A 23,846-nucleotide genomic window follows, 5' to 3' on the forward strand; every position below is an offset into this window, starting at 1 on the left:
ATATACAGGAAATCTGTTTATGGGGCTATCTATAGAGAAATAAGGGAGAGAAAGGGGACTAGGTCCCAGAACAACTCTACATCTCTTGTCTTCCTTGAAATCCCTTTTCCTCTGCAGGCACTTTTGATGTGAAAACAGTAGTCTGATCTGACTTCCCTTCGGTTGGGGGTGAGGACTAACTATGTGTGGCTGCCAAACTCTAGGCAGGGACTATATGTGTACAGTGCTGTGCATACTGATGATGATGTATAAATAAAAATAGCTTTCTACAATAATTTCAGGCTTGCAGTTATATTTGCTTGATCAGCTTAAAGGAAAATCTGCTTAAATAATTTTAAAGGAATTAAAAAGCAACTAGAAAACTCTCAAAAATATTTTATTAAATGTATATCTCACACCAAGAAATCTTCCAGTTTATCTAAAACTGTTTTACAAACATATATAAAAAAAACACGCCGATAGAAGACATTTAATCCATAAATGAATGTTTTGCTCAACACTGAAATTCAGGGATCAATGGCACAAACCCTCTATATAGATTGAAGACATGCCTCATCTGGTGAGCAGTCCTCTTAAACGTGCTAACAAGGTATTGCACAGACTGAGACCCACCTTCATCTAAACTATTTGTAATCCTAAAGGTATGATTCTATACACAAGAAGCTGGTGTAAAACAGGCTGGCATAAATTTACACCAGATCCAAATTCTGTTCAGCAGCAGGGCTACTGCTGGCTCAGCCGGCCAAAGCCTGGCAGAGGAAAACAAGCTTTTAAAATAGTGTTTGAGTTACACCATCCTTTCTGCAGGCAGAACTTCTGCCAGGTTACAAGACTAGGTTGAACGGATTTAGAATCCAGCCCAAGTAAAACTCTGCTTTTTCAGGGTTTAGGCCACTTTAAGATCATTAAGGTAAAGGTAAAGGGACCCCTGACCATTAGGTCCAGTCGTGACCGACTCTGGGGCTGCAGAGCTCATCTCGCTTTATTGGCCGAGGGAGCCGGTGTACAGCTTCTGGGTCATGTGGCCAGCATGACTAAGGGGCTTCTGGCGAACCAGAGCAGCGCACGGAAACGCTGTTTACTTTCCCGCCGGAGTGGTACCTATTTATCTACTTGCACTTTGATGTGCTTTCAAACTGCTAGGTGGGCAGGAGCAGGGATCGAACAACGGGAGCTCACCCTGTCGCGGGGATTCGAAAAGCCGACCTTCTGATCAGCAAGCCCTAGGCTCTGTGGTTTAACCCACAGTGCCACCCGCGTCCCTTAAGAACATTATCACCTGCATTAATATGAGTTATGTTTACACAAAGCAGCTTTAAATTAATTAATTAATTAAGCAGTGTATGAATATTATGGAATAATTGAGTGTAAAAAGCATGAAAGCAGTTTACTAAACAGTAAAATCAAGAAAAAGTCACAACCCTACTTTAAAACAAACAAAAGTTAAAAATACCTAAAACAGATTAGAATTACCTCGGTGTACAACGCTGGCATTTTACTTAGAATTGTCCGGATGGATTTCTAATTCCGCTTCTAGTTCCGCGCGAGAACTTTCACGTGATGAAGCGAAGGAAGCCCGCCTCCCGCGCTCGCAGGGACCGTGGCGCCGCGCTTAGAGCGCCCGACGGCGACCCGAGAGCCCGGGGTTCGGATCCCGCGCTGGACGAGGCTCACTCGGCGGTGCCCTCGGAGCCAGTGGCCGCCTCGCTCAGCCTAGCCTGCCTCGCAGCGAGGGCTCCTCGGCGGGGAGGGAGAAATGAACGAGCGAGAGAAGAGCCAGCAGCTGCTCCCCCGCGACACGCTCTGCGCATGCCTGGATGAAAAGCCCCGCGTGCGCGCAGCGGCGCAGGCGCATTCCCCACGGACGCTGCCTCAGAAGTGCAGCAGCGGACGGAAGTGACGTCGGGACGCCTGGCGCTTCCGGTGTGAAGAAGAAGAAGAAGCTCTGAGGGGGCAGAAGCGAGTGAGTGAGTGGCCGGCCGACCCGCCGAGTGGCCTCCCTACCTTCTCGCTTCTAGCCTCTCGCCTCGTTGCCGGGAAAGGCCGAGGGAGGGAAGCCGGGGGGGCGTGGCTCGGGGTCTGCGGCTGGGGGGAGAGAAGCGCCGGGGCCTCTTTCGGGGCCCTTCGGGAGCAACTGACGGGGGGCGCGTGAAGGGGAGGGGCCGCCGTCCCCTGCCCCCTCCCTCCCCCCCGCGCGAGCGGCCCCTGCAAGCCAGCGCAGGGGGTTAAAGGGAGTAGGTGACGTCACTTCCCCTCCCCCCTCAGCCCCTGGAGGGGTTCATCCTGTCAGTTCTTTCATTTCCTTGTTTGCCCTCAAATCTAACGTGGGCGCCGTGGGTGTCCCTGAAGCCTGGCAGCAGTTAGGGAGGCGCGCGAGAAAGCGGAGGGAGGGAGTTCCCTGCCCCGAGGAGCTTACAAAACGAGCGAACTCGGTGACGTTCCCTTTCTCCAGGTTGAGGCTTAGCTGTTTTTTGTTGTCGTTGTTGACCATGTTCATGGTGTTTCAGAGGGAGAGTGATGCAGGCGAAGCGTACAGGTAAGCTCGTGCTGCTATGGAGCTCTGCCCAAAGGAGCTAACTTTGAAACAAAAAGTGGTTGGTCCTTTGGCTGCTCCTGGGGGAGAGGGCTATCGCCACAGTGGCCCTGCTCTACCTGCACGTTCAGAGGCAGTAATGCTTCTGAATCCCAGTTGGGGGGAGGGCTCTTGTGCATGAATGCGGCTTGTGGGTTTCCCACAAGAAGGATCTGGTTGGCCACTCTGAGAACAGGTTGCTGAACTAGATGTGTGCGCCCCCCCCCCCAATTGGCCTGATCCAGCAGGGCTCTACTTATGTTCTTATAGAAACTGGGAGGGGAAGGTGCCCTTATGCTCAGGTCTCGCCTGTGGGCCTCCCATTGTGACATCTGGTTGGCCACTGTAAACACATAATACTGGAAAATACTTTGGACTGATCCAGCAAGGCTCTTAAGTTCATTCAGGTCAAAGGATTAATAATAATAATAGTAATAATTAATTATTGATAGCAGGGTATGATGTTAAAACAACTTAATAATAATAATTTTATTATTTATACCCTGCCCATCTGGCTGGGTTTCCCCAGCCACTCTGGGCAGCTTACAGCACATAAAAAAATTCTAAAACATCAGACATAAAAAAAATCCTGATACAGGGCTTAAAAGTGTTTCAGAGCAGGAATGGCTTGACCTTTTGGCCCTGAAGGCTAAAAAAAAGGAGCCCCTTGAGTTTTCAGCCACAAGCCTGGCCTCTGCAACTGAAAAACCCTTGTCCTCTGTCCCAGCCAGCCACACTTCTGAAGGTAACAGGACAATGAGCAAGACCTCTGATCATTAATGGCCGGCAAACTCGTGGGAGAAGATGATCCTGCTAATAACCTACTTATAAGACCACTTACAACTTTATAGTCACTAGAGTCTGGAAACTAATTGGAAACCAGCAGAGATCACATAAGATGCCTGAAGAACTGAATAAAATGTGAAGGAGGGGAAAAAAGTTAACTTTTATTTTTAACTTGACTAGTTGGTATTGTATCCATTCTGGTTGCTCAGTTTACATATATTGTATTCATTCATTGTAGTGATATTTAATGTTCTAAAGTACTGAGAAAGTACAGAGGAGTGAAAGCCAAGCCTTGGAGTGGTGGTCAGTGTTATGATGCAATTAAAAAAAAATCAGACTACAACAGCAAACTTTATCCCATCTTTTTCACTTTCATTTTGCAGTGATCAGGGAAAATATGGCTGCAGATTGGCTTGGAAGCATTGTCTCAATCAACTGTGGAGAGAGCCTGGGAGTCTATCAGGGAAGAGTGTCTGCTGTGGATCAGGTCAGCCAGACCATCTCCTTAAAGCGGCCTTTCCATAATGGTGTTAAATGTTTGGTACCAGAGGTCACCTTCAGGTAAATGACCCCACCTGTCTGCTTTTTCTAGACTCTGACCATTTAAGTGTTTGAGACCAACCATGAAAAACTGCCACGAGCTGGTGGGGGAGGGGGGCAATGCTGATATGTTGTTCACAACCACATTTTCTTATTCCCAGGATTCTGGCTGATGATGCCAAATCAGTACATAAACCAGGAGCTGAGGTGCTCTCAACCTCCAGGCCACATTAGGCTCATCACTGCCATGGTGCAGTTTCTCCACTGCATCTGCAATACCTCTGCCTTGCTGTCTTTTCTGTCTGTCTGCCTGCCTTTCATATTCTCCACATTGCAATCCAGCTGTCACAAGAAGAAATTGAGAGGGAGAGAGACCTGGAGCCTGGCAGATGCACATGCATGTAGGTCAGAAACCCAATCATGGAGCACAGTATCCTTGGAAAAACCCTTTTAAGTGCTGTTGTCCATGCTCTGGCCCCAAGTCCATATGTTTCCTGCCTGGCTGTCAGTCTCTCTCATTCTCTTTGCAACAACTGGATTGTAAGTTGGGTGGGAGAAGAAACAACAACTTCTGATGCCCCTATAAACAGTGAAGACTTGCAGGGATTATAGGGAATGATATGGTACCAGGAGGATTGTTACCAGCCCCTTTCATATGAATGGATGTAAGAAAGAATGAATGGATTATGTAGCAGCAGATGGGTGAAGTAAGTAACAGGGAAGGATTGGCTGAGATGCTGCCCACTTTGGCTTCAGCCCTTCCCACCACTGTCATGCAGCCCCCAAAAGATAATCCCCAAGGAGCTTTGCTCCTAAAGTAAAGGTAAAGGTAAAGGGACCCCAGACCATTAGGTCCAGTCGTGACCGACTCTGGGGTTGCGGCGCTCATCTCGCTTTATTGGCCGAGGGAGCCGGCGTACAGCTTCCGGGTCATGTGGCCAGCATGACTAAGCCGCTTCTGGTGAACCAGAGCAGCACATGGAAATGCCGTTTACCTTCCCGCTAAAGCGGTACCTATTTATCTACTTGCACTTTGAGGTGCTTTCGAACTGCTAGGTTGGCAGGAGCTGGGACCGAGCAACGGGAGCTCACTCCATTGCGGGGATTCGAACTGCCGACCTTCTGATCAGCAAGCCCTAGGCTCTGTGGTTTAACCCACAGCGGCACCCGTGCTCCTACTCCAATGTAAAAAACATTTCTTTTTATTGGAACTTTTTTTTCTGAAGTGGGTACATATCACATTTGAAAAACTGGAGCCATCTCTTAAAAGATCTTGATATACTGGCTGGTAACTGGCTAGACAGTTAAAAACAAATCTTTGTGATGATACTCGCATCCCTTCTTGTTCATGGTAGTTGTTTTTCCCCTTTTTAGCAAACTCTTTAAAAAAATCCACCCCAAACATACTGAATTTCCTTCGCACTAACAAGTGTGATGGTTGGGGGTGCAAAAATGTTCAATGAGCCAGATGCTTGTGGCTGATTCCTTGGATACTGGTATCTACAGTTCTTCCTGGCAGCCCCCTGTGCTTGCTAGAGGTCTTAAGTGAATTTTCTCTCTCTTTCGTAACACTATGAATGTCACCCAATGCGGCTGAATGTTGGAAGATTCCAACTCTACAATTCTATAAGTCTGTTCTTAAATTGTGGCATCCAGAGCTGGACACAGGACTCCAGGTGTGGTCTGGCCAACGCAGAACGGAGGGGACTGTTACTTCCCTTTTTTGCTGCTGCATCACACTGTTGACTCATGTTTAGCTTCTGATCTACTAAGACCCCTAGATGTTTTTCACATGCACTACCAGCAAGCCAAGTGTCCCCCTATCTTATATTTGTGCAGCAGGTTCTTCTTAAGTGTAGAGACTGACATTTGTCCCTATTGAAATTCATTTTGTTAGTTTTGGCCCAGTTCTCCCATCTTTTAAGGTCATATTGAATCCGGATCCTGTCTTCTCCGGCATTAGCAACCCCTTCCAGTTTGGTGTCATCTGCAAATTGGTTGAGCATCCTCCTCCTTCCTTCATCTAAGTTATTTATAAAGACATTCAACAACATTGGGCCCAGAACAGAATTTGTATTTGTATACAGTGGTACCTTGGGTTACAGATGCTTCAGGTTACAGACGCTTCAGGTTATAGACTCCGCCAACTCAGAAATAGTATCTCGGGTTAATGACTTTGCTTTAGGTCGAGAACAGAAATCGCACAATGGCGGCACATCTAATACATGTTAAATTTACAAAAGGCCACAATAACAAGTGTTCCGTGGCGAAATGAAATTTTTGTACCAAGAAGCAAAATTCTGTGGCAAGGTTTCTAAACTATTGTCATTAGAATGCTACAACTTGCTTAGCCTTTAGACAGTTATGTCTGTATTGCCTGCATCTTGATTTTTTTTTACCCCTATCTTTGCACTCCTAAGGACTGCAAACTTAGTAATATTAGAGAAAACGAAAAAAGAAAGCTAATATACTGTGAATGATGAATTGGTTTCCCAGTACCAAGTACCTGTGCTGAGTGCCAGCATGAAATTCACACAACCCTTGTAATGCTCCACCATCGATAATACCAAGCTGAATATACCAGTGTGATAGCCTGAAAGCTGCATTTTTAGACTGAAATGGAAGAAGTTGTTATACTTTTTGTTGTTTTCCTCTACCCACTTGGATTTCTTCCTAATGTTTCATTTTTTACTTCAAATCTAATGAATGTGTCTAAAATTTCAGCTATGAAACTTCTATGATGATAGGCAATATCCCACTGAATGCCAGTCACTGGGAGGAAACAGCCAGCTCAGTTATTGTCTTCACACCTTGTTTCTGAGCTTCTCATGAGCCTCCTGTTCATCTCTGTGAGAAATGGGTGCAAGGCTGGATGGGCCTTTGGCTAGCAGGGCTCTTGTATCCTCTTTCTCCTTCCCTTCCTTCTTGTCCCCAAATATTAGAGTAGTTCTACCAGGGGGTATTGACTGTATGATATGATGTATTGATGTGCATAAAAAATTGCTAATAATTTTTCAGCATTTATAATATAACTGGTGGCTTGATGAAGCCTGCTTATGTTTCATGATGTGATCAATTTGAAAAACTGGCTCTTTTCTCATATCTGCTTAGCATATGCCAATTCCTGAAAATTTGATGGTACTTAGTTTTTTGCGGTTATTGCCCCTTGTGTAACTGAAGTATCTGTTGTTACTGGCACCGCTTCTAACACATTTTTACACCTGCTAAACTTGTCAGCTAGCTGGTTTTGTGGTGCAATAGATCAGGGCTGGAGAAGCTGTCCAAGATGTTGTTGGACCCTTATCTCCCATCAGTGTTGGTTAACATGGCCGTAGGTCTGGAATGATGGGAATTGGAGTATCCTGGTATCTGGAGGATCACAGCTTCCCTATGCCTGATGTAGAGGTAAGCACTATTGCAAAATCACACCTTGTTTGGGCCTCTTCCTTTCGTTTAGGGCAGGTGACATTACTGAACTGAAGATCCTGGAGATTCCAGGCCCTGGTGATAATGGGCAATGTGGAGACTTTCAGCACACTGACCTTTGTATTCCTGGCATTGGATGTCCAGGGGGTACCAGCCAGAATGGCCCCGGCAAATTGCTGAAGAAACCTGGTGCTTCTAGTAGTGCCCCACAGAATATCCCCAGGCGAACAGACATTAAAAACCAGGAGGTTGCCATTTCTCCCCAGCAGCAGCAATGCTCCAAGAGCTATATGGACCGGCACATGGAGTCCTTGAACCAATCCAAAGGCTTTCGCCGGAGGCACAACTCATGTGAGTACATTGGTCACATAATACTCTTCTTTCTCTTTGTCCTGAGCATGCATTGTTACTGCCATTCTTGTACCCATTTCCCTATCTGGGAGCTGAAATGGGGCCTGTAAGCTGGAAGTACATTTAGAAATCAGGGTATGAAGTTTTGTTGCTTAAACTATTTTTAATTCTGAACCTTAAATTGTTTTATTTTATTTTAATTGGTTAGGTTTATATACCGCCCTTCATCAAAAGTTCTCAGGGCGATTCGCAAGATAAAAATGCAAGATAAAAGCACAAATATTTAAACCAGAAGCAACAAAACAATGACCCCCCCAAGCACATTTAAAATGTGTTGTAATCTGCCTGGGGGGCTTCTGAAGAGCATATACTAAATTTAAAACAGTATAGAAATATATACAGATGCTCAAAAAGTGGGCTCTAGCATTGGCTTACGGGTAATCTACTTTTACCTGCCAATGTTTGGGGAGGGTTACAGAGCTTCCTTTCAGAGTAGCGTGCTGACAGCTTCCAAAATCAGTGGTAACTCTTGTGCTCCCATTTCCTCTTCCTGGAATGGCATGAGTTTGATATAATGGAGCACGCCAGCAAGGGAAGGGAGCCCCTTGCTGGCAAGACATGTTTTGACTTAACCTGCCAGATTCCAAAGATGTGTGCAGCTGTCCTGAAGCTGGGCATGTTAGCAAGGAAACAGGACCTCATCATGCCCATGCCCACCAGTCCCTCTTTTTTGTCTAGCCTTCCATCAGGAGAAGACTTGGGATTGCAGCACTCAGATAAGAAAAGGGAGCCTTCCCTTTGCTAGTGCACTCCAGCGGTCAGTCTGCCCACCTGTCTTCCAAAGGTGACTGAGCAGCTGTACCAAGACTCATTTAAAACATAATGTCTGTCATTCTCTTTTGTGTCATGCCCCACCCCCCCAACATAAAACCCCCCACCCTGTTTCAAGTGCAGAGAGAAGGATTTAACAGCTGTGGGATGGAATAAGAGAAGGCAGTTCTGTGATAGGTTTGCCCTTTCTAGCTGTAATGAAATGCCATTTGTGAAGCTAGGCCTTTTTTCTTTGCAGATGTCCTAGGACTCGTCCTGACATACTTGATGAGGCTTTTATGATGTCATCAACTTGACCATAAAGGCTCATTAACATTTGCCTTGTGGGCAAATAGTCATGCTCATAGTATTCCTGCTTGCAGGAGTGTTTGGTCTGCAGTGGTTTAAGTGAGAAATGCCAGGTATCAGCTATTCATGTTTCATGCTCCTGTATAAACGGCCGTGTAATAGGTGACCGTAATGCCTTCAGAGCAATGGCTTTCATTACTTTAGTAACTGTCTTTTTGTTAATCCTTCACTTTGAAACTGCTCTTCCCTTTAACTTGAATCTTACTTCTAGTCAATGCTTGAATGTTCCTTAACTGCAGCCAGCCACTGCAGATTATAACCACCAATGTGTGTCTGTACCTACCTCTGCAAATGCGCCAAGCTGTGAAAACCAGATCTCGCTTCTTTAGTTTAAACTTGTTTGTCCCAGTCTTTCTAACTTGAATCATTTGCTTACTCTAGTTTCCTAATAAGTTCTATAAAACTGAGTTTGAAGGGAAGAAAATCTGGATCCCTTTATATGTTCTCTAAAAACCTCTCATCCATAGTTATTGTCAGCCAAATCAGAAAGGAAAGTTTAACTTAACATTAAGTTTAGTTTAGCAAGATTACCTAGTGAGTGGGAGTGCAAATGCTTCACTGACAATTTCCCTATGTTCTGCCATTGCTGCAACTTAACCACTTGTGGTAAAAAAACCTTTTGATCAAAGATAACTCAGGAATGACTCTTATATTGAGCACCAAAGAAATGTGTTTATTCATGTGGGGGCTGTAACATGACTGCCTTGAGATGGCGCAAACATTAAGCCTAAACTATAACCTTGTAAATTACATTGCTCTAAGGACAGGTGAGGGGCAGTTAGGACAATGCAGGAAGGGACATAATTCACAGGGAGAATGTGTCCCTTAACCGCAAAGAATAAACAGATTTATTCCTTGGCATCTTTAGATAAAAGGATCTTTGGTAATAGACAGCTATCTAAGACCCCATAAAGCTGTTGCCAGTTAGAACAGCAGATGCTGCGCTAGGTGGAACAGTGACCTGGCTAATCTATGACAGCTTCTTATACTTATTCACTTCTCTTTGGTCCTGTGGTGAAAATAAGCAGTGTTTCTAGATCATCTCCTTTTCGAATCAGTCAGTGTTGGATGGATGGATCCTGTCTAGTTTCCCGACTATATTGCCCAGTCAGGGTTGCCTAGCTTTCAAGGGAGAAAAACATTTAACAGGTTGGGGAGAGCACAAGCTATGCAAATATCCAAAGACTGGTTCAGCTGTTTTATTTGCCACCTGTACCTGCACTGTGCATCCTTGTTCTAGGTTAGAATCTTGGGCATGAGGTTAAATAGACTAGAAGATGCTGGCTGTGAAAACCCAAGGAAGGTGGTGGTGCAGTGTGGCTGAGTGTTATTATTGTTGGAGGTGGTGCCCTGCACTGAGTGAGCAGCTGTTGACCTTTAGATGCCCTGTAGCGTGCATGCTGAAGGCAGGGGCAAAGTTACCTCTTTATAATGCTTGTGCAAAAGGAATCAATAAATAATAGCATTGGGGTTACACAACAATGAGTTGCGTGCAGGGCTGGTACTCCCTGCTTCAGACTGGGGTTGGCAGGGCAGCCTTGGAAAGGGTTTTGCAGGAAGGCAGACGGCTTGCCAGAGGCTTCATGTGCTTGGCTTGTTGGCTGTAATGACTGAATCTGTCTGGGAGCCCTTGTTTACCTTTTCCAAGGGAGGGACTCCTTGGCTGCTGGCAGGTGGCCAAACTGAATTCTCAGCTGTGCAGCATCTGACATTACAACCAACTGTTCTAGAGGTAAGCTAGTCCATAGAGGAAATGCAAATGGCCCACTGAAGGCCAAGCCCCTGTGAAGTCTGCTTATCAGCCCATCTACTGTTTTGACTGTGTTTAGCTTGGCTTAGAGGTTTTTTGTTGTCCCAGCATTTTGGCTGATTGCATTGTGCTGTGTGGAAGAGGCACAGCTTTCTCCACTCTTAGTGGTAGGCCTGCTGAGCATGTGCAGGCTACACTTGGAGTAGTGTAACATAGCCTTGGTTGGAACACCACATCACACACCTCTTGAAGTCCTGAGTGGTGTAGGAAGGTTGTAAGTGCTTGCTCAGAGCAGCCATTCCTTTTTCTGCCCACTGGATATAATAGTATTGGTAGGGCAGTTAATTGGTAGCTACTCACAATGGATCCCTTGGTTTTGTGGCATAGCTTCCAGTTGTGAAAAGAGCATACATCCTGTTTGTTAGATTACTCATTCCAATTGCTTTTCCTCATGTAGACCCAAAAGCTTCATGCAACCACCATCCCTGTCCACCTGTGTCAAAAATATAAGCCCTTTCAGAGCTTGACTGGTCCTTCAGGGACGTAACAACATATTTATGGTGGCCGTTATGCAAGTGATGTCACTTTTGGTTGCAGCTGTCAGCAAGTTTTCAGAACTGGCTGTCAGGAGGGTGGATTACATGGCTGACCTCCACAATCACTGTGTATTTAACTCTGATGGAGCTGGAGCTTGGCCTTCATTCAGGATGTCTCATGGGAGCCCATAGAGAGTGTTCTGACTATTGTTTTTCCTGCTTTTGTGGCTTGTTTTGTTCTGTCAGCATTTAGACTCCTGGCAGGCTGTCCACCCATCCCCTTTGGAATTAGCCACTGTGGGTGTTTTTATGTCCTTGTTTTTTGAGGGAGTGACGGAGCTGTGAAGTAGAACAAAGTTTATTTGCAGATGAGTCTGGAAATATCTAAACACTCAGTTTGGAGCTGGCAGCAGTAGAGTATACAGGCAGCCCCCCATTTACACAGGTGTTAAGTTCCGAGGCACCACATGCGTCTGAAATAATGTATTGAAACCCATTGAAAACACCTGGAAACATCCCACCCTGCTCTTTTAGTGATGTTTCAGTGTCGTCTTTATGATGTTTCTGGGTCACTTCTGGGTTCAGTGCGATGCATGTATACAGGCCTAGGCAAACTCAGCCCTCCAGATGTTTTGGGACTACAACTCCCATCATCCGTAGCTAACAGGACCAGTGGTCAGAGATGATAGGAGTTGTAGTCCCAAAACATCTGGAGGGCCAAGTTTGCCTATGCCTGCACGTATACATAGTTGCACACATTTTGAATGCACGTAAACAGGGGGGCTGCATGATTGAGCTGACCTCTTTCTATCAGGTGCCTCCATGGGTGACTGTGCTTTGCTTTTCTGAACTCATGCTGTTGGATGAGGTAAGGGTGGAAATTTAGGGGCTGGAGAGACCAGGCAAGGTCTTCCTGGAAAACAAGTGTCAAACCGTTTCCTAGATGTCCATAACTTTTGGTTGGCCTTGGTAGCCAAGCCAAAACTTGAGTTTGCTAAGATCTTTCCCTGTGCCATTCCCCCATGTGATAATCGCCTGCTCTTTTCCCATTTGAAAGTTGGTACTAGAAAGAGTGGCAGTGGGCTTCTTGGTTTAGCTGTGTGCCATCCATATGCTCTAAATGTCTCTGGCAGTGACTCCCAGAGAGCCACTGGAAGAGCAAGACAATACAGAGCAACTGGGCAAGATCAACAGTTTTTCATTGATAATGCTTGAGTCAATGAGGCATAGTGAACTATGTTCTGAAAGAAACAAGAATAGGCTGGTCAGACAGACAAGTCTCATGCAGTGTTAGAAACTCGGATGTATAAGCTAGGCGTCAAATAGCATCCTAAACCTAGGTTACGGTCCCCAGGAAGTTAGACTAGATGACCCTCAAGGCCCTTCCAACGCTACAATTCTATGATTTTCTGATGCCAACTACATTGCCTGACTGTAGTTTGCTCTTACAGCAATTCACATGTCCATTGTATGCAAGGAGAAACACACACAGTGGAAATGGAAATGGTGTAAGCTATAGACTAAGGCAGAGGTTTTTAAAATGTTGTCTGAGTTCCATTTGGGTGTCCTTTGGAAAGGTTGCAGAACAGTCAAATATCTCTGCACTCAGCCCTGCACTTACTTTCCTCGATGTGATGATAGAGGACTGAATTGTCAAAAGCTTAACAAGGCTCTAGCCCAGGCCTCATAATGCAGTGCTGGTTTTGATCATGATAGAAAAAAATGGGAAGGGGGAGCTCTTCTTCAAGGAAGAAGGGGAGGGGGATGCAGGGTGGCACCCACATGAAAAGTGGGTGGGGCCACCCTCAAACTACAGTTAAATGGACCTGGGGAAGCCGAGCCAAACCTGTGGCAGAGGTGTCTGTCCTCCAGTGCACCTCGAAAGAATGTGCCACCGCTGCCCTGGTCTACTGCCAGAGCCCAGCCTGGCCCTGCAATGGAGACGCGCTTCTCAGGGCGGCCTGGGTGGCCCAGTGTGGCTGTTTTGAGGCACCAATTGCCTCATGAGAGATGGGTGCGCAGGGCTGATCAAGCTCGGCAATGTAGGCCCAGGGACAAACACGCTTTGCCCTCTTTCCTCCTAGGCATGTTTGCTTGGAAGTAATCCCCTCCATGTCCAGAAGAGCTTTCTTACCCTCACGAAAGTGTGCCTAGGATTGCAGCTTGTGCAGTAGCACAGAAGCAAAGTTTGCTACCGTGCGAGCCAGTTAATTCTTGTGGGAGTACAGAAGAACAATACGTGCATCTTTTGCTGCACATGAATCAGCTGGCTTGTTGAAGATGTCAGTTGCCAACCTGGTGCTCAGAAATCTACACCTGGTTACAGTTGGACCCACACCAGTAGAAAAATGCACCTGACGCTTGGGAAATTTCAAACACTGGCCTTATGGGCAGTTTGAAACACAATGTGGTGGGTGGCTTTGCATCACTTGGCAAAATAGTCTAGAATCCATCTTGTGCAGTCAACAGTTTGTGTTCTTTGTTTTCATAAATATCTGCTTTCCTTGTTGACTAATCCTTGACTTGCCGTGTCCTTTACTTCAGGGTCCTCCAGTAGCCGCCATCCAAACCAGGTGACTCCAAAGAAGAGTGGTGTGAAGAATGGGCAGATGAAGAACAAAGACGATGAGTGTTTTGGGGACGACATTGAAGAAATCCCAGATACAGATTTTGATTTTGAAGGGAACCTGGCCCTCTTTGACAAGGCAGCTGTGTTTGAGGAGATTGACACTTACGAGAGGAAGAGTGGGACTCGCTCAAGAGGCACTCCAAACGAGAGATCTGCACGCTATCGCCATGATGAGAATATCTTGGAATCTGAGCCTATCGTGTATCGCAGAATCACTGTGCCCCAGGCAAGCAAAGAATTCTGCACTGGTATGCTGGCTTTTTAAAATTGAACACAGCGGCTTCTTTGAGGGATGATTTGAAAGGGAATGTCTGTTTAATACAAATGTGGCTGTTCTGGTTTTTATCTGTGCTGGGCCACTTGCTCTGTGCTGCACGGCCCTTTTTCTTTCATGGATTGGATCAAAAACACTCCGTCTCCCACATAGGTAGGTAAGCATGCAAAGATGTGACTGTTTATGAGTGTTTGGCTTTAATATAGAACTTTCAGGGCTTCACATATATTCACGTCATCTTTACAGCAGCTCTACAGAGCAGGCCAGTAGCACCCCACATTGCAGGGGCTGAAGGGGCGTTGGCTGATGAAGAGGGATAGTGGGTTTGGATCAGGCCATGCCGTGACTTTCATGGCTGAGGTGAGACTTGAAGGACTGGCCTCTTGGTTCACAGGTCATGCCTTTAGCCACTGTGCTGCCCTAGCTTTTCCTTTTCTGGGCGTCTGTCCTTAAAATACTTGCATTCATTGCAACTTTACTGCCATAGTTGCTGCTCATATTTGGATTGGATTCAGCTGTTTTTGCCACCTTCTCTGAGCGAGGTTTGAATCCAGGTCTCCCTGGTTCTAGCCTGACAACTTTAGCTCACACTTTGCATATGTTGTTGGACTCCAACTCCTATCATCCCCAGCCAGCATGGCCAGTGGCCAGAAGGGATGGAAAATGTACTCCAGCAACTTCTGGAGGGCACCAGGTATGCAGTGTGAGGGCAGGGTGCAATTGCTACACCATGCTGGCTGTCAGTGCTGGACCCAGACGCATCCCCAAACCCTGAACCTTGGTGACCCCCCAAACAGTTAGACAATGGTGACACTGACCTCCTTTGCAAGCTACTGGAAGGATTATTGCAGCCAAGCTAATGGAAGGATTGTTGCAGCCAATAATAATAATAATAATAATAATAATAATAATAATAATAATAATATTTATACCCCGGCCATCTGGCTGGGTTTCCCCAGCCACTCAGGGCAGCTCCCAACAGAATATTAAAAGCACAATAAAATATCAAACATTAAAAACTTCCCTGAACATGGTTGCCTTCAGATGTCTTCTAAAAGTCAGATAATTGTTTATTTCCTTGACATCTGATGGGAGGACATTCCACAGGGCAGGTGCCACTACTGACCAGGCCCTCTGCTTGGTTCCCTTTAACCTCACTTCTTGCAGTGAGGGAACTGCCAGAAGACCCTTGGAGCTGAACCTCAGTGTCCAGGTTGAACAGGGCAAGAAAGTGTTTCCTATAAAGGAAGAATGATGCTTCTGCTTTGTTACTGTTGCAATGTGGCATTGATGGGGACAAGGCAAACCCCAAACAGCACAGCACTTCACAAGAGGAAAAGGAAATGAGCAGCCATGAGGGTGGGAGGCAGGGAAGGAGCAGAACAAGGAAGGAGTGGGCAATGCCCCTTCCAGTGTTCTACACCAGGCTGTGTGAGCTCGATCTGCTTTTATTACCTTAATTATGGAATAATACAATCCACCTTCTAACACAAGTGTAATTTGAGTCTGGCTTTGATCCAGCCCTCATTTGCGGCACTATTGTTGTTTTCCAGAGTTACACGCTACCTCTTAGATTGCCTTCCACCCTGAGTTTATTTAGCACGGTCTGGTCTGGTTTTGATAAGCCGGTCTGACAAGTTGTCCTTTGCGTGAGTGAGGAGAAAGGAAGTCCTCTTGGTACTTGCACGCTCATGCCAAAGATCAATTAGGGCAAAGTGTAACAGAGCTCTTGTTTTGCTGGGACTGCATGCAACAATGCTGTGTAATCTCACACCTTATCTCTCCCTCCACTTCAAACAACATCCCCTTGAATGGGGGAGAGCGGAGCATGGAGAGTTCCCAAAGGCAAACAGACACTAGCAGAGTGGGCACGTGGTGACACCCATGCGGGCCCTCTTCTCTTGCAGGTTGGGGTGCCCACCCAGCGAAAACAAAATGCATCCTTTAAAGGTGCACAATCCTGCAAAGAAGTTCTACACACAGAACAGTGCCCTTATGCAGCTCCTATTTATTTCAGCAGATCTTGCTCAGGAGAACATCTCAATGTGATGGCACTTCTGTCATCCCTGTTCGGATGTTTCCTTGAAATAAGTTGATCCAATAGTGCATAGAACTGATCTGCAGATTTCTTAGAACTATTTGAAACTCTCTCTTGAAAACCTTCTCTCTTATTTGTTTTCATGCCTGCCTTTATGGAACTTGCTACCACAAGATGTGATAGCTACTAGCTTACAGAAAGCTTTGAAAGGGAATTGGGCAAAATTTAGGATAGATCTGAGCAGCTACTGGCTGTGATGGGGCCATGAAACTTCCATGTTTGGAGGCAGCACTGAATGCCAGTTGCTGGGCAGGGCTGTTGCATTCTTGCCTTGCTTGTGGGGCTTCCTGGAGACATCTGGCTGATCACTGGAGGAAACAACACTGGTCTAGATGTTCTGTTCAGATCAAGCAGGGCAGGGCTACTCATTGTTTTATTTCTAAAAATACTTATATGCCATCACCGTTTCTAAAATGTTCAGAACGCAGCTTCTTTATCAGCTTTGTTGCAAAGTAACTGAGCCGGGGGGTGGGTTGATTGCTGTTACTAGGAAGGAAGGAATATTCCACATGGTACAAGACACAGAAGTTGAAAGGATCTGACAGGAGTTAGCCAAGGCCTGGTTAGAAAACTGTGTTGCAAAACTTGAAAATCACCTCTGTGCATCGCAGATCAGGTAGTGTGAGTTCAAACCTGGGAATATGTTGCCCACCCCCAAGACATAGCTGTCCCTTAAGCTATTGCTATGAGAGTCTTTGCTTACAAGCAAAACACTAATGCTGAACCTTGTTTGAAAAGGAAGGAGGCTGGTGGATGCTGTGAGACTAGATTGACTTTGAATGTTCTGGGTTTTTTCTCCAGACTATGGACCACCCTGAAGCTAGTTAAAATAACACACTAGCATTAACATGGGTGCTGCATGCAATAAAACTGATTAAGGCAACACAATTATCTTAATTGGTTCTTAACATGCAAGGTCAAGTTGTGTAAATCAGTTTGCCTCTCCCATCACGGTCACAGGGGCTGTTAAAAAAACAAACCAAAACCTTGACATTTGAACTTCAGTTGGCCCTCCGTGGAGTGGGACTCCGCAGAGCTCTTTGTTTATGTAGAGCAGGTGTAGCCACCGTGGGTGGACTGCCAATCCCATCAGCCCCAGCCAACTTGAACAATGGTAAAGGATGATGGGATTTGCAGTCCAAGAACACCTGGAAGGAACCCTGTTTTTGAGTGACTAGCCGCTTTTCTCGCAGGACTGATACAGCCGCATTTAAGGATTCTGTGTTGCTATGATGACCTAACCATCCTTGACTGGAAGAATGTTCCACTGATTTCAGTAGAATGCATAGCCAAAGAAGGGTAGATAAAGAGGATGTGTGCCGTGTGGCCACTGCCTGTCTGAGCAGACAGCTCTGAGCTAGATGCATCAGTACTCTTTTCCCTATAATAACTGCATACACTGGGTCATTCACGTGGCTGTGAGAAAACACACTCCTGTCTACATAGATTTGGGACTCCTGATTGTACTTCCAGGTGAGTGTTTCTAAAAACATGTGCATGCGTGTGTCATTGCTGAATATCTGTTGCGCTAAGCACAGCTATACTGAATCTTTATGGTGAGAAGAGCTAGAGGAAAGCACAACAAAACACATACTTATGGAGAGCCATGTCTCGGTGGTAAGAACTTAAGAGCCTACTGGATCAGGCCAATGGCCCTTCTAGTCCAGCACCCTCTTCTCGCAATGGCTGAAAAGTTGCCTGTGGGAAGCCTGCAAGCAGGATTCGAGTGCAGGGGCTCCTTTCCCCTTATGGTTCCCAGCAATTAGTATTCAGAAGCATTGCTGCAGCAAACTGGAGGCTGAGCATAGCCGTCATGGCTAGTAGCCATCAATAGCCTTATCCCCTGTGATCTTGTCTAATTTTTTTAAGTCGTATGAGTTCGGTGGCCATCACTGCCTCCTGTGGGAGCAAGTTCCATCGCTTTAACTCTGCAGTGCACGAAGGATGACTTTCTTGTATCCCTTCTGAACCTTCCAACACTCAGCTTCATTGGATGCCTACACGTTCTAGCGTTAGTGGTAGAGGGCTTGCTTTATGGGCTGAAGGTCCCAGGTTAAGTCCCAGGCATCTCCAGTGAAGGAAGATGTATAGAATATATTTGCTTTCTTGTATTGCACTCTATTACATCCTGCCTTTTTTCCATCATTAAACCCAAGGCAGTGTGCCTGTGGCGCCTGATCAGATCCCCCGTTCAGGCACTTGATCAGACCTAGACATGCTTTCTTCCAGTGAGGTGGTGGCCTCCGGTGCCTTCAGACCCAGAGCCCTTGGAACACAGATAGCCAAGCTGGGAAAGGCTGCCTGAGACATTGGAGTGCCCAGTGCCTTTCTAGAGTAGATAGTGGGCTTAGATAGGTTTGGATATATGGCAGGGAAGGATCACTACTCAGTGGCACAGCAAAGGTTTATTCCTTGCAGCTCATGCATCCTGCCCTGGGGATGGTTCACTGTCTGAGACCTGCCAGCTTGAACAGGCAGTATTGATCAAGGTGGGTCAACAGCTGGGCTTTATATAAAGCAGCTTCTTCGTACTTCAGAAGCTTCCGTTTACATCTGCATGAAGTTACAAAGGACTGATGAGCACAGATTACCATAAAGCATATCATGCTTCATTTCATTTTTAGAGAATTTTGGATCTTGAAGGTTTCATCAGCATTTTTTAAAAAGATAATTCTAGGCACACTTCAAGGGGTGTGTGTGTGTGTGAGAGAGAGAGAGATCTCACCAGAAACTTTGCATTTTGAATGTTACTAGATGTTACCCTTCTGTCTTCCTCAGTTTGCTGCACTAGCCTTTGGTATCCTATAATCCCAAGACGTGACATGCACACTTACGATGCAAACCTCTCTCCTGTAGACTTGTTTCCATGCTGGTGTATAGAAATGGGATCGCTGACAGGTTAACTGAAATTTATGTGAGTTATACAGCTGTTGGTTGTGTCTATTTGTCCCGAAGCCTCTGGGCAGTTGGGTGACCATGTCTAGAATGGTCCAGTTCTTAATGCAGAAACTGAGCATGTGAGTGCTGGCTCAGGCTCAGGCTCTGGACCTGAAGAGCAATGCTGTTTTTGCCAAGCATCTCCTAACAAATGGCTCCCTCCCTTCTGCATTTCAGACTCTGGGCTGGTCGTTCCAAGTATCTCCTATGAGCTTCACAAAAAACTTCTTTCGGTGGCAGAGAAATATGGGCTCACCCTTGAACGGAGACTGGAAATGACGGGGGTGTGTGCCAGCCAGATGGCCCTGAGTCTGCTCGGAGGGCCCAACAGGTAAAACACCTTTCCTAGAAAGTAGCAAGCCTCAGTGGATTTTGCAGGCTTCCTGTGAAAATCACAGAATTCTAAATGACATGACCTGCCATGCTGCAAGCCAGTCTAGCCATATGGCTGTTATTGTGGATTGGAAGCCTGGGTCTTGGCTTTCAGCTGTTCTTGGTTCCCTGCCAATCAGACATGGGAACGGTGTTCAGGGTGTAATTCCTTGTAGTGCCTGGGATGGTTTTCTTTGTGAGGCACCTGGAGCTGATTTGTTAACTCATCCAGTGTCATCTGCCTTGTTAGCTCCGGCTCATGGCAGGCCTTGGTTTTGTGGATGAATTTCTACAAGGGCTTGAACTTACATAGTCCTTGGGGTCCTTACATCTCTGACATTCTGTGCTGGGCGTTTGGCTCTGAAAGAAACTAGCCAAGTTAGGGCTTTGTGCCTAAGAACTGACTCTTGGTCTACTTCGTCTGGAGAGCAGTTGTTCCAGTCCCTCCATGCAAGATTACCTCAGAGCGACCTGACCCAGGAACTTGTTTGGCAGTGATGCAGCCTGGCTGATTGCAAAGCAGAAGAGAAAACTGGAAGTTACACAGGGATTGTGAGATTTAAACATTAGATTTTTATCTCCCTTGATCGTCAAGAAAACATTGTTATTCCAGTATTTTAAAAACCACTAAGCAGTTTCATTATTTTAAAACCTAGCTTCCTAATCAGCAATGCTGCGTTTTGCTAACACGTGCCCTTGTGACACTGCAAACCTTTGCATGCTTAGTTGGAAGAAAGCTGCATTTGAATTCAGTGGTGTTTCTTTCTGAATAAAGAGAGAATTGTTTGGGAAATTATGGAGTGATTGAAGAGTTATTATTGTGACTCTTGTATGTCTTAACTTCTGAGCCTTGGTTGCATGCATCTTAAATATTTTGAAAGTATCTCCTCTCCCATTAAGAAGGCAAGTTTTTGTTCGAGGAAACTGTTTGTGATGTTTAAGACCCTTTGTACATCTAACTTTCAGGTTGAACCCAAAAAACATTCACCAGCGACCCACGGTTGCCTTGCTGTGTGGCCCTCACGTGAAGGGGGCCCAGGGAATCAGTTGTGGCCGGCATCTTTCCAATCATGATGTGCATGTCATTCTATTCCTTCCCAACTTTGTCAAGATGCTGGAATCGATCACCAACGAGCTGACACTTTTTAGCAAGACCCAAGGCCAACAGGTGTCCAGTGTCAAAGGTGAGCCGGGTACAGCCATGGATAGTTTTTCTAAATATATAGAAATAACAATTATTTGCTATATTACCAAAGCCTCAAGTTAGCTGAATAAAGAAAGATAAAAGTGTGCACTGGCCCAGTCCATGCGTCCTGCCAGGCTAAATCATGGCTGCTTAGCGCAAGCACACAGCTTCCCAGAAAGGAAACAGCAGTTGCTTTTCTGTTAGCAGAAGAATCTAGTACTGCCATCTCCCCTCCCCACAGACTGAAGTGGTGCACTTTTGCCACTGCATCCTGGCTTTGTATAGGTTCTGGGGGTCAAGTGATGAAGTGGGACAGGGAGTAGATGCTAATGTGATCTTTGTGGGACTGTGGAGGCAACCTCTAATGCAGCAGCGCCATCTACTGGCAAGGAACTAATGCTATTTTTATACCCACTGGACTTGCAGGGAACACTTTAGTTGGAAAGAGGTGAGTTGGCACGAGCTGCTAACCAAATCCTGGGGCTTTGAAATACATGCCTATTTTAGACTTTATTCAAAAGGAGCTTTGAAAAAGTTGTAGAGGACAGATCTGTGGGTGGGTGTTAGTCCTGCTGTCTGTAAGGGACATTCCTGTTTATAGGCAGCCTGCCTTTGCAGTCCAGTTGCTATAAAGCAGGAGAGGAGCATTGCCTGCATGTCGTCTTCTGTGAGCCTCCTAGAAGTATCCTGCAGGGCTCTGTTGACAGCTGGGCAGCCTGCTAGAAGAGTCTTGGGGAGGCTTTCCTAAAGTCCCTTATAGGTTTCGACTTGACAAACATGTAAAGTGCTCTCTTGTTCCTCCTGCTCCCCAGATCTTCCAGACTCACCAGTTGACTTGGTGATAAACTGCTTGGATTGCCATGAAAATGCCTTCCTGAGGGACCAGCCTTGGTACAAGGCTGCTGTGGACTGGGCCAACCAAAACAGAGCCCCCGTCCTCAGCCTGGACCCCCCGGTGAATGACATGGAGCAAGGGATTGACGCCAAGTGGTCTCTGTCCCTGGGGCTGCCACTGCCCCTAGGTGAGAGGGCTGGGCGCGTGTACCTGTGTGACATCGGCATTCCACAGAAAGTCTTCCAGGAGGTGGGGATAAACTACCACTCGCCTTTCGGCTGCAAGTTTGTCATCCCTTTGCACTCTACCTAAAGTGGAGGAAAGTGGGGCAGAACCGCCTCGAACCGCACGACTGATCCTGACCATATTAAAACTCTTTGAAGCCTTAAGGATGTTGGCAGTTCTCAGCTGTGTTTCTTTCAAGAGAAATACCAGTATTGAGGAGAACCAAGAGGGCCCATGCTCCTCTAAGCCTTTGATGCCCTCCTGATGCCATGAAGGAACGCAGAGGCAGCTGGTGTCTTCAACCAGCTCGGCAAGTTGGTGGTGGGAGGGCAGAGTGCGTGCTTGCTTACACATGCAGGTGCCCCTGCCCGTTCAGATATGCAGCTGACAGTATGGTTTCATTCCCCCCCCCCCCCCAGGACTGGCAGGGGACATGTGTCCCCCTTGCTGATCAAGTGGGAATGAGGGCTGTCCTGCTGCCACCAGGGCACCCCTCTCTTGTGCAGCTACAGCCCCGTCTCTCAAGCTATATGGTACCTTGGCTTCCTCAGCCTAGGCAGGTGGTGGGAGACACCTGCTTCTCCTGCTGGCAGCTTGAGAGTTTGTAGAGCAGCAATTGTGTCTCTGAGCCACTGCCAGCACACACTTGTTTCCTTTTTGCTTATTTGAGTGAATGATAATGTGGTTGCAATACTTGTGGCTTAAAAGAAGACTGAGGAAGCAGACTCATTGGTGCTGTTACTTGTGCTTCTCCACAAGTCGTGTCCTGCCATCTTACTGTAGAATTCACGTTGCTGGCGTCTGCTCCTTTTTAAAAAAAATACCTACTTCCCAGGGCGTGTGTGTGTGTGTGTATGAGAGAGTGTATGAGAATATTGAGACTGTCTAGCTGCCACTGGATTTGAAACCCATAGAAAAATTCATGTTCTTGATGGTGGCACTGTCCTGTTCCCTCTCGATACGTCCAGAACAAGCACATGGCTACACTTTTAAGTGAAGCAATGAAATGTGATGGGGCTTTGTCTAGCGGTGCAGAACAGTTGCAAAGTGGCATTGGAACAGAAGCGGCTTAAGATTTAAAGGCCTGTGGAGTGAGACAAACGGCCAAGCAAAGCCGCCTCTTCCTGCATGTTGCTTTTGCACCGATGTCTGGTCCTCTTGTGCTTCAGGCATGAGCTTGTATAATGACCCACTGGTGAATTGTGCATCTCAGCTACTGCCTCCCTCTCCCGATGTGCCGTTCTTCAGTGGGAAGGGCACAACGTTGTGTTGCTCTCTGGGGACCAACTCATTGCTGTCACTGGCTTGTTCTTATTCCGAATGCTGCCAGCAGAACATTTTGGTATGTAGCCAGGCTTTTTCTGGAGTTCAGGGGTGCAACGCACTGTTAAGTAGCTGAATACCTGTTAGCTCTGAGAAATCAGCCATGCTTGACCTTCTTGTCTCTAAAGGTGCCATACAGAACTCTCTCACAAATCACAATGATTAAAATGTGCAGTAAAGCAGTTGTTCTTCTGTGTTTTCATTTCTAGAGTGCAGAAACTGGTTTTCTTGGTTTGCAAGTGACCATAGTTCGTTCACACTTTCCTGCAGCCATCTTGGGTCCAAAAGAGACAATCACAAGAAGACTTAATCACTTTGACTTAAAGGCATAATTATTATCTCAATGTATTTGAGAAAAAATAGAATTCACTTCAGTATTTAAATGATTTCGCTAATTTTATTTCCTAAAAACTCCCAACTACAGTTATACTGGAAAATGCAGATTCACTCTTCCAAGAACCTTCCATTCATGCCAAAACATTTTAAAAGAGAACCCTGTACCTCTAGGAGAAAAACAGATGTTTATTACAACCACTGAGAACCTACACTGAGCAAAGCTTTACTATTAGAATTGATCAAGCCACTTATCTGCCCTATATCCATCTCTGATTTACCAAAATGGCAGGACAGCCTGCTAGGTGGCCTGAGGTGCCTTTTTGCAGGCATAATTCAGGCCATAAAGCCTTCCAAACAATTGCCCGATTTAAGCTCCTCCAAAACTTTGAAGTGAACTGAAAAAGCACATACCTGTGACAAAATGCAGGCAATAGCTAAGATTGCATTACCTACACAATATGAAGGAAGCAATTGGGGGCGGGGGGAACAAA

General features: G+C 46.1%; 1 protein-coding gene across 5 annotated transcripts; it reads left to right on the forward strand.

The window, feature by feature from the left end:
• The first annotated feature begins 1,873 nt into the window (after positions 1-1,873).
• On the forward strand, positions 1,874-21,795 carry EDC3 (enhancer of mRNA decapping 3). 5 transcript variants are annotated; one of them, XM_053403762.1, is made up of 7 exons: positions 1,874-1,963; positions 3,742-3,919; positions 7,356-7,675; positions 13,685-14,017; positions 19,256-19,409; positions 20,417-20,634; positions 21,449-21,795. In XM_053403762.1, coding segments are annotated over exons 1-7 (1,539 nt in total). In that variant the 5' UTR covers positions 1,874-1,962; the 3' UTR covers positions 21,784-21,795. The 5 variants fall into 5 exon arrangements, with proteins under 5 accessions (XP_053259737.1, XP_053259739.1, XP_053259738.1 ...); XM_053403764.1 differs by having other exon boundaries at positions 1,877-1,967; XM_053403763.1 differs by having other exon boundaries at positions 1,884-1,971.
• The last annotated feature ends 2,051 nt before the right edge of the window (positions 21,796-23,846 follow it).

The sequence above is a fragment of the Podarcis raffonei genome, chromosome 9, assembly GCF_027172205.1.
Source record: "Podarcis raffonei isolate rPodRaf1 chromosome 9, rPodRaf1.pri, whole genome shotgun sequence".
NCBI lineage: Eukaryota > Metazoa > Chordata > Lepidosauria > Squamata > Lacertidae > Podarcis > Podarcis raffonei.

Coding starts and splice junctions, on each gene's coding strand:
- EDC3 (XM_053403761.1), top strand. Junction 3,920..7,355: donor GTACCAGAGGTCACCTTCAG/GTAAATGACCCC, acceptor CCTTTCGTTTAG/GGCAGGTGACATTACTGAAC. Junction 7,676..13,684: donor TCGCCGGAGGCACAACTCAT/GTGAGTACATTG, acceptor CCTTTACTTCAG/GGTCCTCCAGTAGCCGCCAT.